The 16,954-nt window shown below is 40.8% G+C and overlaps 1 protein-coding gene across 1 annotated transcript in view; it reads right to left on the bottom strand.

Moving 5' to 3' along the window:
* LOC131957078 (uncharacterized) overlaps positions 1 to 4,133 on the bottom strand; it is a 32,088-nt gene extending 27,955 nt beyond the window's left edge. Inside the window, exon 1 of the mRNA XM_059321778.1 lies at positions 3,417 to 4,133. Coding sequence (XP_059177761.1) covers positions 3,417 to 4,133 — 717 coding nt within the window. The remainder of the gene's footprint in view (positions 1 to 3,416) is intronic.
* Positions 4,134 to 16,954: the final 12,821 nt, after the last annotated feature.

Here is a 16,954-nt window from a genome sequence, read left to right as displayed (position 1 = left end):
AGTTGAATTAATATCTCAAGAAAATTTTTTACCACAGGGGCAGTTGAATTAATATCTCAAGAAATTTTTTTACCACAGGGGCAGTTGAATTAATATCTCAAGAAAATTTTTTACCACAGGGGCAGTTGAATTAATATCTCAAGAAAATGTTTTACCACAGGGGCAGTTGGAAGAACTAGTGCAAAAAAATGTTTTACCACTGGGGGCAGTTGGAAGAACTAGTGCAAGAAAATGTTTTACCACTGGGGGCAGTGGAATAAACTATACCAGAACCGAACATTCCCGATGGATGATGGCGGCGGCTAAAGTCCTTAAGGAACAACAAGCTATTGACTAGACATAATAAGATACAGAGGACAACAATTAGAAAAAATCGTGGAGGGTAATTGTTAAAAGATTAAACATTTCTATTGATGTCCACGTTACTGGTACCATCGCCACGCCTACCGTCGTTATCCAGTAGATACATTTTTTAATTGTTTATTTTGTTGATGTAGTGTTTCACCTTTTTTAAAATGAAGTAGAGTTCACCAGTGACCTTGGCACTATGTCCAGCCACCTTTACTTTCCCTAACGTGAGTTGGGTATCCATCACCATGCAGCATATATATATATATATATATATATATATATATATATATATATATATATATATATATATATATATACATATATATATATATATATATATATATATATATATATATATATATATATATATATATATATATATATATATATATATATATATATATATATATATATATCCATTCGACTATGCCAAGGTTTGTAATAATTAAAAACTGTTTCTCTAACTTCTGTTTCTTTAACTTCTGAACGATGATTAGAAAGCATAGGCCTAACCTGTTTAACTCACACCTGAATTGATCGGCAAGTCGCCATCTTGCTCATGGATCCAGAAGGTAATTTATTATTCTTTTTTTTGTGTGCCTCAGACATGTAATTTACAGCAATTATAGCGTCAGTTTGCCTTGTCATATTCGCTTTAGTTTTCATCATCGGTTGGTCAGGACTGATTCAGATTTACAATAGTAATACGTGTTTCTGACATGTGCTTTCATTCTTTTAAGATGGTTTATTTATATATTATACAAAACGTCTAATAGCAATTTAATTTTTTAACCTGAATATTCAATTGTGTAATTACATGGCAATTTGGCTGGGTAGGTTGAACTGTGATAGATTAGGGATTTTTAAGAAAAGCATATAGACAGACTATCAAATTAAAAGTAACTGTGATTAACATGAACCTTCCAGTATGTAAAATTATGTATTCCATAAAGCTATTGGTTCGCTATTTAAAATATAGTTATATGCTAATATAATTCCTTCGACTTAATATAAACTATATAAAAATATTCATACCATAATAAGCGTATTCATTTTAATTAAATATTAGACAGTGAACTTCTGTTTTAATTGAAAAGTAAGCAACATATGACTCTTTAGCCCCGTTTTTTAACATTGCTAGTAATTGTCTCCCTTATTTAAAATAAATTTGTACATGGGAAGTAGCTATAAAATTATTATTTACGTAAAACCATTTTAACTGTTTTTAACAAAGCACACATGCACACACACACACACACACACACACACACACACATACATATGCACACACACACTCGCACACGCGCAAGTACACGCAATAGTGAAGTAGAAAATGAAATGGACAAAATCAGACTAAGCGACGTATCATATCGAATTTGGCATTAGAGACAAAAACTAAATCCATAAGGTATTAAATAGATAACTATTACATCGTGATGTCCATGTGCATTTATAACAATAAACTTTGATGTTTTATGGCTTAAAGTTATTTAGGAAGCATTGTCAATTATGAAGGAGACTGTATCCCTGAAATTAAAACACGCATCTAAACAACTAGGCAAGCCTTGCTACCGAATAAAATATCCTCCAATTAGTCCAATACCAATTGCAAACTTTAAACAAAATGACCTCAACGAATGCTGGAAAGTAACAACGGCCACCAGCAGATCACTGGACTCTGCCCAAACTAAATGTTTGCGAAAGATAAAAGACATCTACTGCAGAGGCGTAGCGAGAGGGGGGGGGGGGGCGGGGGTGCGGACCGCACCGGGTGACACCATTTAGGAGGGTGACACTAAGGCCAAAAATAGCAAAATATATAGAGAAAAATGATAATTCCACTTAAATAAGTGATTCATTCGAGTGTGAAATAGTGTTTTAAGAGGTGCAAATCGAAAGTTTGACGATGGGGGGGGGGGGGGGGGGGGGGAGGGGCGGGGCGAAGGTGCAAATCAAAAGTTTGAACAGGGGGTCGGCGTGGTCGAGTCGGTAAAGCTCATGGTTGCTAAACCGAAAAGTCTCGAGTTCGAACCCTCGGGCGGATGAGGCTCGTTAGCTGGGGACAGCCACTCTTCTAGGAGAGACAAATCCAAAATTAAACAACTGCTGCCTTGTAGATTGTTCTTGGTTGGACAAAGGCTATGGAAGCAAATCCAAAAAGAAAAGCAGGCTGAAATCGGAGTCAATGGCCTCAATGGCGCATAACCAGTTGACACGTAACGCTTAACTGTGTTGGAGGCGTGGCCGAGTCGGCAAAAAAAAAAAGCACATGGTTGATAAATTCGAACAAAGTCTCGAGTTCAAACCCACTGGCAGATAAATCTCGATCCCCTTCAACACTAATAATTAAGAACGAAGAAGAAGAAGAAGAAAAAAGTTTGAACGGGGGTGCTACGCCTCTGGGGGGGGGGGGTGACACCCGACCTCGACACTAATCTGCTGACCCAACACCAGCTCTAACGAGACTACAAGGAGAGATGGAAATGGAAGCAGTTTCCCCAAAACAACGAAAAAGAAAATGGCGCTGGATGTGGCACGTCTTATGAACGAGTCCAGATGATATCGCAGGAATGGCGCTAAACTGGACGCCTCAAGAAAAATGGAAGCAGGAAGGCCAACGGAGATGTGGGGAAGCAGCTGGCAGAGGCAGCACTGTCATGGGGGACTGCCAGGAAAATTTGCTGGTGACCGACAAAAGCTGAGGGAGCTTTCTGTGACGGCCCCATGTGTCTTGTGTACAAAAGGGAAATGATGATGGTAGTTTAAAGAGAAATATATTTGATCTGCAGGTTTAATCGCGTTATCCTGTATAATTTATGTATAGTGGCTAGTCATCAAGCAAATGCTTAGGCTAACCCTAAGCATAGTAATGACGTTTAGCACTAGAATAATTCTAACACTATTTCTATACCTGTGGAATTAAAAATGAACTACCGGAACGCAATAATTCTGAAAGGCATGAACGTATTTTTCATCTTCAAACCCCACTTTACATGTATAAGTTAACAAAAGACTTGGTTTACGTTTAGGTGAGTAATTAACCAAAATCTAACGACCTCGTTTACCTGTTGTGTAGGTGACGTCACAAATCCATTAACATATCCGCTGGGATCAGGGTAATCCATTGCACACGAACACGACGGCCTTGAACTTGTCTCGCGAATCTCCCCACAGGTACATAAGATGGCTGCTTCCGGGATGGATTCCGACCTCCGGAACTTGCTGAAGTTCAGTCGAAGACTTGAGTCTTGGGAGACTCTTGGTGCTAAACCAGTTTTCAGGGGGTTTGATCTAGCAGGGTTCGATACCATCTCGACCAGAGGGTTCGGTCTAACAGGGTTCGATGCCGTCTCGACCAGAGGGTTCAGTCTACACGAGTTAGACACCGTCTCGACGGCTTTCGAACTCGGGCTGACCCATAACGAAAGTTGTTTCCGGTGACCTTTTCCGGAGCGGGTTGTCTGAACGGTGTCAGGCGAGAGACATCGGTTAGCAGACGACGGCGGCGTGACGTTCTTCGTCACACCTGGACTGACCCCTGGGCTGAGCGTAGGACTGGAGTCGAAAAAATTCTCGAAAAACTGAACTTTTTTCAAAACCGAACTGTCCATCCGGGGAATTTTAGGCAATTCCGAAAAAGAATCGTTTAATTTCTGAGCATCTGTCGTTTCGACTGATTCCGTTTCTCCATACAATGTTTCTCCAATGCGAGTTTCTGGAAAATTGGTGCTAGTACTACCACTAACACCAGCTGAAAGACTAGATACTGTAAAGCGTCCCATTCCGAATTCATCTTTAGAATTTTCCCTCTCGAAATCAGTTTCGAAAACATTGTCATTATACGAACTAGTTACGTCAGAACCGCCAGACGAAACAGATGGGAACACATCGTCGGTGGGAAATTGCGTGGTGTTGTGGTACCTTAATCCATTGACCGGTGGAGTACTCACGCTTGAACTGTCGTGCAGCGTGTAGTGACCTTTATGAATGGATAAGACTTTTTCTTTTACACATGCAGGAGGGGTGGTGGCGGTGTGAGAATTGGTGGTGAATGATTTTGGGGTACTTGGAGTTTTCTGATGGTCTGTGGTACATTGCCCGGTCGACGCTTGGAATTCAAGCGTGTTAGCGATATCACGTAGGGGCCATGACGTAGGTAAGGGCGGAGCTTGGCTTGGGTGAGTTGATAATCCGTGTTGATAAACAGAGCCGCTATGTTGATAGGAGGCGGGGCTGTGTTGATGTTCGGTGGGACTAAGTTGATGACCATAGGGACTAGGTTGATGTGCTGAGATAGAGTATGATGAAGTTGCTGTTTCGTCTATCGGCCACATCTGACCCGTAGTGTAGCCGAGGGTAGCCGCTTCATCGAACCGGAAAACACTTTGGTGGGCGTGGTCGAGCGACGATATGGAGGCTGACCTGCATGTTTGCATGTCCGAGGTCGGAGACTGGGTGGGTAGAGACGGAAGTGACGTAGAAGACACGAGGTACACTGTTTCCTCATCGCGCGGGGAGAAGTCTGGAATCGGTGGCCTTGACTTTGGTAACGGAGGCGGAATGTCAAGGTCAATGGGGACGGATTTCAATTTTTTCCGTTTTGAAAACGAGCCAATCAGCTTCTGCTTCGCTCTGCTTAGACTCATTATTCCAAGTTCAGAACATTCAGCACAATTTTTTGTCAGTTATAATGCTGTGATCTAACACGCACTGAAAACACAACAAAATGGTACTGCACTCCATCTGTTTTTGTAATCTTAAAATCACTCAGACTATCCTCCCTAATAAGAAAAAGCATTTTGACTAAAGAACACTTTCCAAATATTAAAAACACAACTTTTTCGGAGACTCAAGAAGTAATCAAATTATTTCCAAAAATATCAAAATATTTCCAAAAATATCAAATGTTTTCCCGCATCAACTAAGTACTATTGCGAAGAAAAGACATGCAATCCACCAAAAATAAATAAATAAATAAATGGCGATAGATTACCAATACATAAAAAAAAATAATTTGCAACAAGTTGGCTAACGTTCATCTGTGACAACTGGACGAATATGATTAAGTTTACATCGATTATGACGCGTTTTCCCTTGACGAATCCCCAAATGCAACGTGACTGCAGCGGAAATAGCGCGTTACATCTGTTTCCGGCTTGTGGCTTATGTCACAAGACCCCGGGGTTTCCCGTCCAACAGATTACCCCCCCCCCCCCGACCCCCGACAAACGACTCCTATACCCATCCCTAGATTTGCGTGAAGGTAAACGGTGTGCTGATAAAAAAAAACAACTAAATCTTGATACAGAGGTGTAGCGTTTTCTGCCGGCACAAGGAACAAACTAACAAGTCTGAACCTCATATTTATATAAATATATACATATGTATACATACACACACCAATCTAACCTAACCTAACCTAACCTAACCTAACCTAACCTAACCTAACCTAACCTAACCTAACCTAACCTAACCTAACCTAACCTAACCTAACCTAACCTAACCTAACCTAACCTAACCTAACCTAACCTAACCTAACCTAACCTAACCTAACCTAACCTAACCTAACCTAACCTAACTAACCTAACCTAACCTAACCTAACTTAACCTAACGGAACACAACACAATACAACACAACACAACACCATACATCACAACACCTTACGACCCAAACTAACGTTATAAAATGTTTTTAACATCCCGTTTCTACTTTCTCTACTGATAACAGAGAGGATACAAAATATAAAACGCCTACACATCTTTAAGACTGGTTGACACATCTCCTCAGAGTTTGGTTGGGTGTGTTGGGGGGGGGGGGGGGGTTGTATGTAACATTTATCAAACGTAACGTATCCTAATCCTTATCAGTGTCATAACATATCTGTCACAGTCTAGACGGCACTGACAACTCAACTGGCGACACACTGATAGGATTCATCCTGGGTGAAACGACACACACGGTGATGTAGTCACTACACAGTGCTAGCTAGGGGGGTAGGGTGGGGTGGGGTGACACCGATACACACGGTGATGTAGTCACTACACAGTGCTAGCTAGGGGGGTGGGGGTGGGGGTGGGGTGCCCCCCCCCCGACACACACACGGTGATGTAGTCACTACACAGTGCTAGCTAGAGGGTGGGGGTAACACCAACACACATTGCTTGTAGTCAGTACACAGTGCTAGCTAGGGGGGTGGGGTGGGGGTGGGGTGACACCCCCCACACACACACACGTTGCTGCAGTCATTACACAGTGCTAGCTATGGGGGAGGTGGGGGGTGACACCGACACACATTGCTTGTAGTCACTACACAGTGTTCGTTAGAAAATTATGTCTTCCCCAGCTTGAAGTGTATCTAACTACATTTGCCCGCCTAGCTAAAAAAAATGCTAATATTAACACAGATAAAAAACACAGACACAAACACATAGATATCTTGTTATTATAACCACGTTTTACACTTTATAAAACATTCTATACAATGGTGTTACCACTATTATGATTTATCCCATATTGAATTTCTACATTCACGTGGAATCGTATTCGCACCATCTGTTATCAAATCCATGTAACTTCAATGTAAAAAAACTACAGCGTGTTCTAGGGTATCGATAATAAAATGAATAATCGATTCAACAGTTTCAGGTCAGTTTTTAATCTTCATGTCACAATACGCTAACTAATTTGTTCGTCAGTTAGGATTAAGTATTAAACTTTAATCCGGATAGCCGTGAAACAATTTTAAAACACCACACGCTTGCAGTGAGGCGTGACGGTGTGCGAGTGTTGTGTGCGGTGTGTGTGTGTGTGGGGATATCGATTGCACGTGCGTCTGGTGAGTGGGAACAGATGGTGTGGGTGAGTGCTTACAGCCTGGTGTCGCCTTGTTTACCGGCTGACTCAACGTGAGTCAACCGGCGAGTCTTCGTGTGCCCGGGGGGGTCACATTTCTGGGATGTACTCTAATTCTTTACACATGAAAGGGTTCAATATTTGATGCTTATTTTATGAAACATGTGACAGCAATGTTCTTGCAGAAATAATGTGACGCTAATTTAATTAAATAAGACATTAAAGGGGGATAAAATAAGAAACTTATGCACTCCCCAAAACATGAAAACTTCTAACCCCAGTAAAAGAATTGTATCAAAGAACTAGTTACCCCTCTAAAACAGTTATATCACGTAACACTTACGGTAAAACAGTTACTTCCCCTGAAACACGCCCCAAAAAACAGTTACATCCCTTGAAACACGCTCCCTAAAAACAGTTACATCAATGAAACACGCTCCCTAAAAACAGTTACATCCCCTGAAAAACTGACGTCGCCTAATACAATTACCTCCCTTGGACACGAATGCGAACATAGCCCAAAGGCACACGTGACACCCTTGTTTTGATTTTATCAACCAATCAAATTGTGCGCATTCAGCAAAAGATTTGAAATTGATCATCAAACTCCCCGAACTAGAACCCTTCGTAACAAAATGGTAGTCAATGAACACGTAGGTGTGCCTTTAAAATGCGAGGGTATATAGGAGCTAGACGAGCTAGATGAATTATGGACCTCATGTTCACAAGTTTAAAATATTCAATATTTGCGGGAATTTTAAAATTTACATTGTCCTGAAATAAGTTAGGTAAAGATTTCGCCTAAAAATGTTATATCGAACAATGTCTTTTTTGCTTCATTATCGGTTACAGCCTTTATTTACTATCCATTATTTGCCAGCTATTATTTGCTAACCTGAATCGTTTATCGATATAACGCCTGTTATATGAACAAATGTTCAAATGCCTCGTTTTATCATTCACATTGTGTTAGAAGTTCTTTATTACACATAGGTATTAAGAAAAAAAAAATACTAATCGAATAATATAATTAGAAACATTTTATAGAAAGTCGCTATAGAAAACATATTTTTAAAGATACCGTTTTAAATTTGTACCATTACATAAACCAGTAAAGATATCTAATGAACAACTAATCCTTCTCGCTATCTTTCATTAACCATGAGTATGCAGATAATCGATGTTAACGTTTATCAATCACAAAATTGTGAACATAATCCACATTAATCTAGCTTTCCTACCTGTCGGAAATTACCGCGACGTCGGAAATAAACATCCACGGAAACAATGAGGTAAAAGTATTAATCACACGGTAAACGATCCATAATGTAATTACGTCACAGAAACTGTAACAATCACTTGTCTAGATCTAAGCTGGTGATATGTATCCATCTAGACACATCTCAACCTAGACACATCAACATCTAGACACATCAACATCTAGACGCCAATCTTGACCCTCCTGTGTACCCATTACCCTCCCGTGTAAGTTTGATTGAATTAAAACTGGACACACCCCACCCACATCTGCTACACGCGTCTGTTATCCAGCAAATCAATACAACACAGCTTCAGTATCTACGGCTAAAAATAGATCGGAATTTCCCCATCGCATTATTTTTTTTTTCGATCTGACGGTATAGTCGCTTGCGACTTTAAAAGAAGAATTCAATAAGATTACATCAGGCATTAAAAATATAACAACAGAAAATTGCACAGTCAGCATTTTGTTGTGCATTTTTTAAATAAACTAAAAAAAAAAATTTTTAAAGGTGTTGTTTTTTGAAACAGGATATCTACGGATTTCTAATTTCAGAAAATAATTTTAAATAAGGAGACGATTATTGAGAGACAACTTCTAGATCGAACAATCGATTGCTGATCTACTGATGAATACAAGGGAATGAATAATTAGGTGTTTCACCAGTAATTGTAGAAGAGTTAACGGCCTTTAATATTGACTCATCGTTTTATATAACTCATGATTCATCGAAGTAAACACGAATTAAAATGTAGAAAGTCTGAATATTTTATAACTGTTTACTTACATATACAGTATTCAGAGTTATGCACTTTGTGTATAGTCAGCGATTATGTACTTAGCGAACAAAAGTTTAATAGAGTTTAGCGAACGTAAACAGATGGTACACCAAGTTGTATCATAAACAGGCGCACAAACCACAGGGCTGTACAACAGCTTGACTACAGCAACCACACACACGTCAGGTTAAGTACCAGACAGCAAAGACAGCCACATTTACACAAGCCGGAGCTAAGCCCTCGGAGTGAAACACATGCAAAATTCCAAAGCTAAGCCCTCGAAGTTAAACACACGCAAAAAATCCAGAGCTAAGAACTCGGAATGAAAAACACAAAAAGCTCAGAGCTAAGATACCATTATTGGCAAACTCCAAGGAGTTGAGTTTAATATCCACGACTAGAAAGCATCCATAAACCTGAGCTTAACTAAATACTATATATCGTATAGCCTTGAGCTTACTTAAATACTATGAACAAGACACATTCCTGTACTCCTGAGGTAAAGTACTATGAATGTGATACTCTCCTGAGGTAAAGTACTATGAATGTGTCACTCTCCTGAGGTAAAGTACTTAGAATGTGTCACTCTCCTGAGGTAAAGTACTTAGAATGTGTCACTCTCCTGAGGTAAAGTACTATGAATGTGACACTCTCCTGAGGTAAAGTACTATGCATGAGACACTCTCCTGAGGTAAAGTACTATGCATGTGACACTCTCCTGAGGTAAAGTACTATGCATGTGACACTCTCCTGAGGTAAAGTACTATGCATGTGACACTCTCCTGAGGTAAAGTACTATGCATGTGACACTCTCCTGAGGTAAAGTACTATGAATGAGACACTCTCCTGAGGTAAAGTACTATGCATGTGACACTCTCCTGAGGTAAAGTACTATGAATGTGACACTCTCCTGAGGTAAAGTACTATGAATGTGACACTCCCGAGGTAAAGTACTATGAATGTGACACTCTCCTGAGGTAAAGTACTATGCATGTGACACTCTCCTGAGGTAAAGTACTATGCATGTGACACTCTCCTGAGGTAAAGTACTATGAATGAGACACTCTCCTGAGGTAAAGTACTATGCATGTGACACTCTCCTGAGGTAAAGTACTATGAATGTGACACTCTCCTGAGGTAAAGTACTATGCATGTGACACTCTCCTGAGGTAAAGTACTATGAATGAGACACTCTCCTGAGGTAAAGTACTATGCATGTGACACTCTCCTGAGGTAAAGTACTATGAATGTGACACTCTCCTGAGGTAAAGTACTATGAATGTGACACTCCCGAGGTAAAGTACTATGAATGTGACACTCTCCTGAGGTAAAGTACTATGAATGTGACACTCTCCTGAGGTAAAGTACTATGAATGTGACACTCCTGAGATAAAGTACTATGAATGTTTCACTCTCCTGAGGTAAAGTACTATGAATGTGACACATCCACCTAAACCTGGGCTTAAGTCTAATATACACCGACGAACCTATACCAACGAACCTACACCGACGAACCTACACCAACGAACCTACATCGACGCCACCTAGACATGAACCTACCACCAGCACAAGTACTAGTGGACTAAAGATCTCTGGCACCAGGGTCTGGCTCCACATTCCAGGCAGTTCGAACCATTGACCACTGATCACGTCACGCCGGTGATAAAAAATACCCTGAGATAGATCGATAACGCAATCAATCGGGAAATGAATGAAATAGAGAATCGGCTGCTCTTTTTTGGTTGGAGTGCATGCGGCTGTTGTGCTACACGCTAGATGCAGCGGTTGTGCTACTCGCTACACTCGGCTGTTGTGCTACTCGCTACATCCGGCTTTAATGCTCAACACTACGGCGTTATGGTAAATGTTTCATACCCTCGTACGTTACGTTCGTTTTTAACGATTAAATTAATAATCTGTTTGTCGATGTCAGCTTTCGTCTTATCGTGGCTGCTTATCGTAAAAAACCTAATAGGAAATGAAATATTTAAGATTTATTAAAAACATTCACAGTTGGCAAATGCGCCGACTTAGACAGATGGTTACAAGACAGAGATGGTTAGTTAAAAAATTAAAATCAGTTGTTGCTTTATTTAGCTATTACTTTACGGTAAAGTATTTTTCGCAAATAATGAGTGGGTTCTTAATTAACACGATTGAGCGTTGTGAATCAGATAAATCTACTTTATCAGTTTTAATATAAAAACCAGGTTTAGACCTGATAACACCATCTTATGAACCACTGATGCACCAGGCACCACCAGACACCACCAACGTTAGAACCACTGATGCACCAGACACCACCAACTTTAGAACCACTGATGCACCAGACCACCAGACACCACCAACTTTAGAACCACTGATGCACCAGACACCTTCACTGAAACAGCACCACTGCAGTATTGATCTACCAGGCAGTGGAATGTCACCCTACGACGACTACTTATATGACCTCATTTTAGACCCCACCCCCCTTCCCCCTCCCGTCAGACCTGACTACTGACAAAACAAAAACTAAACGCTGCAGTGTCTCTATACGTGTCTCAGGAAATGACAAACTCGGCTATATTTAACTGCACATTTCCAGCAGTACACGGAAATCGATAACTTCCTGTCGTGCCGTACTTAGCCGCAAACGATAAACTCAAATGTCACTTGACATTTGGAAATGCTGACATCGATGCCTAGCAGAGTGCGCACAGTACGAGTGCCTTTCTATAATAGTTGTCACGTTGGTTTATGTTCCTGATACGTTAGCCGTACCCCGATTTATGGAATAACCAATTACCAATTAAGCAAATTTTGTCTATACACCAACAATAATTTAAAACCTATCTTCGCTTACACCTAACAGTTAAAGCTATTACGTTTGAGTATTTTTAGTTAGGGTTAAGGTTGTTTCGTTGCATTACAATGTTTAGCTTCATCACCGTTTTAGGTTAATGAGAGTCTCGACGCACGTGGATTAAAGTGTAGACACAATTATATTTAAGAATAAATGTGTAGTGTTTTATAGGTTTATATTTTGGTTGTTCGATAAAATAGTAAAAAAAAGAATCCTCTTTAGACCTAACGATCAATTGGGCAGATGAAGTAGAGTTCATGTTTCTTGACCTCGGCATATGTAGGGAAGGAGTGGTCAGCAATTAGCCATGCCGTCTTTACATTCCCTAACGTGAGTTAGGTACCCGTCAGAGCTGGGTGGACTCATTGACGTTGTACTGACTTGGACCCGGATTCGAACTCGAGACTTTCGGGATAGCAGCTTAGCGCTCTACCGCTTAGGCCACGCCGTCCCATTTACACAAGAGTACATACTTCCCTCCCCCCCCCCCGGAATTACCATGAAAAAGCACAAACTCTAACCTAAACTAAACTTGTGATTAAACAAACTTTAAACGGCTGCCTTAATCCCGACACTTCCATTGGCTACCGGGTACCCTGAAGCGAAAAGTGTCTACTTATGTTTTACAAATACACCATAACTTTGAACAGCTGAAGGTTACATCCCTTTGAATATTGCTTGGAACTTACCACAATCATTCTTTTCATAGATGGGAGGCGCGTGATAATGTTGACGATGGGGGGTGGGGATGGAGGGAGAGTGAGGGGGTGGGGGTGACACAAGAAAGTAAAACTAAAACTTGACGTCACAAATATTTGCCAGAACGACCGGGGTTTAACACAAGACTGAACCAGGAAGATGTTAGGGAAAAAAATCATTCACCAGAAATTTGGCCTAGTTAGCTAAACCAATAACTTGCTTTAAGCTATGTATAGGTAGAGGTGGGGGTGGGGTGGGGTGGGTTGGGGGGTGGGCTTGACACAGGCATAGGTAAATAAAGCGACATTCGCTCAAATATAACGTACTGATTATAACGTTGATGTTAGCAAGAGTTATGTGAAACGATACACAAGAAATGTGGTGAAATATTTGGTAGTGGATGTGTTAGGGTTAGATCAAATACAGGCATTGGATTAACCCCGAAATAATCGAGGGCTTAATTAACAGTGTCCGCCGCCCCCCCCCCCCCCCGAAGAAAGTCTAACGCCCCCCCCCCTTCCGAAAATTTCAAGTGCCCCCCCCCCCCCGGAGAAAAAAGTCTGGAAGAAACTCTGGTTATTCTACCACCGTACATCATCTATTTGTACCACCGTATATCATCTATTTGTACCACCGTATATCATCTATTTGTACCACCGTATATCATCTATTTGTACCACCGTATATCATCTATTTGTACCACCGTATATCATCTATTTGTACCACCGTATATCATCTATTTTTACCACCGTATATCATCTATTTGTACCACCGTATATCATCTATTTGTACCACCGTATATCATCTATTTGTACCACCGTATATCATCTATTTGTACCACCGTATATCATCTATTTGTACCAACGTATATCATCTAATTGTACCACCGTATATCATCTATTTGTACCACCGTATATCATCTATTTGTACCACCGTATATCATCTATTTGTACCACCGTATATCATCTATTTGTACCACCATATATAATCTATTTTTACCACCGTATATCATCTATTTGTACCACCGTATATCATCTATTTGTACCACCGTATATCATCTATTTGTACCACCATATATCATCTATTTGTACCACCGTATATCATCTATTTGTACCAAAGTACAACACCTATTTCAACTATAGTACAACACATGTTTGTACCATAGCAAAACACCTGATTTTACCCCGTGTATCTCTAGCTTATACCAGAGTAAATAGAGTACACATTCCTACCACAGTGAAAGGTAGTACAACATATCGATATACACATTTCTACCACAGTGAAAGATAGTACAACATATCGATAGAGTACACATTTCTACCACAGTGAAAGGAAGTACAACATATCGATATACACATTTCTACCACAGTGAAAGATAGTACAACATATCGATATACACATTTCTACCACAGTGAAAGATAGTACAACATATCGATAGAGTACACATTTCTACCACAGTGAAAGGTAGTACAACATATCGATATACACACTTCTACAACATATCGATATACACATTTCTACCACAGTGAAAGATAGTACAACATATTGATAGAGTACACAATTCTACCACAGTGAAAGATAGTACAACATATCGACCAAGACAAACTTGTTTGAACCTATTACCTAACTGTCCCGTTCAGCATTTCGCTTCAGGTGCATGGCCTACTTAGATGTGTTCAACCCCCCCCCCCCCCCAAACACAACATAACCTCCCTTAAGCCATTGGTGAATTAGTACAAAATCGTGTGTACTAGTTCAGACAAGCTATGCAAATTAACCCTCTAACTCCCACGGTCTGTTGCTGTATAATGTTTCGGCCTGAAGGCAATCTCATAGATCTTGGGAGGAATAAAAATTAAATTACTTTACTGCATGTGTTAGCAGTAACAGTTGTTAGTTGGACATTTTAACCGTCGCTTTGTAAAGTGGATAATTTAACAGCGACTTTTACAGCGACTTTTATAAAGTGGACATTTTAACAGCAGCTGTTGTAGATGGGACATTTTAACAGCACTAATGAAAAGTGGACAATTCAACATCGACTTTTGAAAATTTTTATAAATAGGACATTTGAACACCGGTTGCACATCCGCCAATCCTTTCCGAGATTTATCTTTAAAATTCTCACCCCGTTACACTTTTTGACCTCTCAGATTTACGGCGTCGGTCAAACTTTGTGACTCCAACATGGAGTCTTCCTTGACTCCAACATGTGACTAACTCTTACAGTGACTGCTGTCCCCGATACTTATGATCACATACACCCCTCAACAAATATCCCCTGTGATCGGACGTTACGTTACGTCACGTGACGTGACCCACACCCCTCAACAAATATCCCCTGTGATCGGACGTTACGTTACGTCACGTGACGTGACCCACACCCCTCAACAAATATCCCCTGTGATCGGACGTTACGTTACGTCACGTGACGTGACCCACACCCCTCAACAAATATCCCCTGTGATCGGACGTTACGTTACGTCACGTGACGTGACCCACACCCCTCAACAAATATCCCCTGTGATCGGACGTTACGTTACGTCACGTGACGTGACCCACACCCCTCAACAAATATCCCCTGTGATCGGACGTTACGTTACGTCACGTGACGTGACCCACACCCCTCAACAAATATCCCCTGTGATCGGACGTTACGTCACGTGACGTGACCTACACCCCTCAACAAATATCACCAGTGATAGAACGTTACGTTACGTGGACCTATACCCACAACAAAAACCCCCAGCGTAACGCAAACATGTAAGATGTAACATAAAATTGACAAAACATTTCTTTTGTCCTTGTCAATAAAGTCCATATTTATCCCGCCATAAAATGAAAGAGCATGTCAAAAAATGTCGACGTTTATCCCGCCATAAAATCACCGAGCATGTAAAAGCCAGAGGATCTGACGGAGTCCATCAGGCGAATCAGTCACGGTTGGCTGCATCTTGGGTCATCACGTGGACAAACACGTGATCAAACGGGAAGTTGAGGTTGGAATTTTTATGTCACGTGGTGACCGTCTTTTGTTGATTGTGGTTCAGATCTAAATGAGCATCTAATCTCATTAAAGATAAAACCTACGGAGATTTCAAGATTTTTTCAACTTTTGCAGTAAAGCCGAGTATACTAGTCTTGTATAAAATATATATTCGTGCACACGAAAATGCTGTTAACAATACAACCTTACAGGTTATATCGAAACAGAAATAGTTACTGTAACACAAAGTAACAATCGTAACAGTCTAATATAATATTATAACCCTCTTTAGTATTTCTAGACCCGTGACGATAAACAGCATCCATATGGTCTCATCATATCAGTGAGAACAGTTAACAATTTACGCAAACGATTTTTTAAAAATATGTATGTGTAGACCAGGGTCTCCAAACTACGGTCCGCGGGCCAGATGCGGCCCGCGAGGTCCTCTCATCTTTTTGTCCACGGAAAAAACGTTCGTTGGTGATGGCTGAGGAATTTTGCCCAGAAAAATCAAAGGCATGCCTGGAAGAAACTGGCCCCCGGACTGAAATTTGATAGTTAATGCGGCCCTCGGGCTGAAAAGTTTGGAGACCGCTGGGTAGACTAATGCTACACGTAGGTAATGCTGGGAACACTAACCACGGCTAGTCGACTTAATTAATCAACACGTCACTAGGACAAGTTGGGTACCCAACAATTGTTTCAAAATACCCCCCCCCCTCTCTCTCTCTCTACACACACCCCATACACACACACTCGCACACCACCTCCCCTAGCATGGAGCAAGAAACACATAACGCATAAGGTAGCATAAACAGACAGTCATCAATACGTTAGGGACAGGCCAGTGGTTGAATGATCAGACGACAGTGTAGGCAACAAGGTAAGTTAACCATTACGTCAACCTCATATGATCATAGAAAATATCCACTACATAGCCCGTCGTATGAAATTACCAACAAATAGACCACAATAGTAGTATATAAGGTCCCTTTTGGAGCGAAGGCGCAGGCGCAGGGTGAGGGGAGCAGGAGCAGGAGCAGGAGCAGGAGCAAAGGCTATATAGTAAAATACTCGGATGCGGATGTACAATGACATATAGCAAAATACTCACCCACCTGGGTGGAGTGGGTGATGCGGATGTACAACGACATATAGTAAAATACTCCCTGGGGGA

The sequence above is a fragment of the Physella acuta genome, unplaced genomic scaffold, assembly GCF_028476545.2.
Source record: "Physella acuta isolate Inbredline_101_S28 unplaced genomic scaffold, ASM2847654v3 ptg001204l, whole genome shotgun sequence".
In the NCBI taxonomy this organism is placed as follows: Eukaryota; Metazoa; Mollusca; class Gastropoda; family Physidae; genus Physella; species Physella acuta.
Note: the sequence above shows the minus strand (reverse complement) of the source record. Positions and strands in the feature narration are given on the sequence as shown.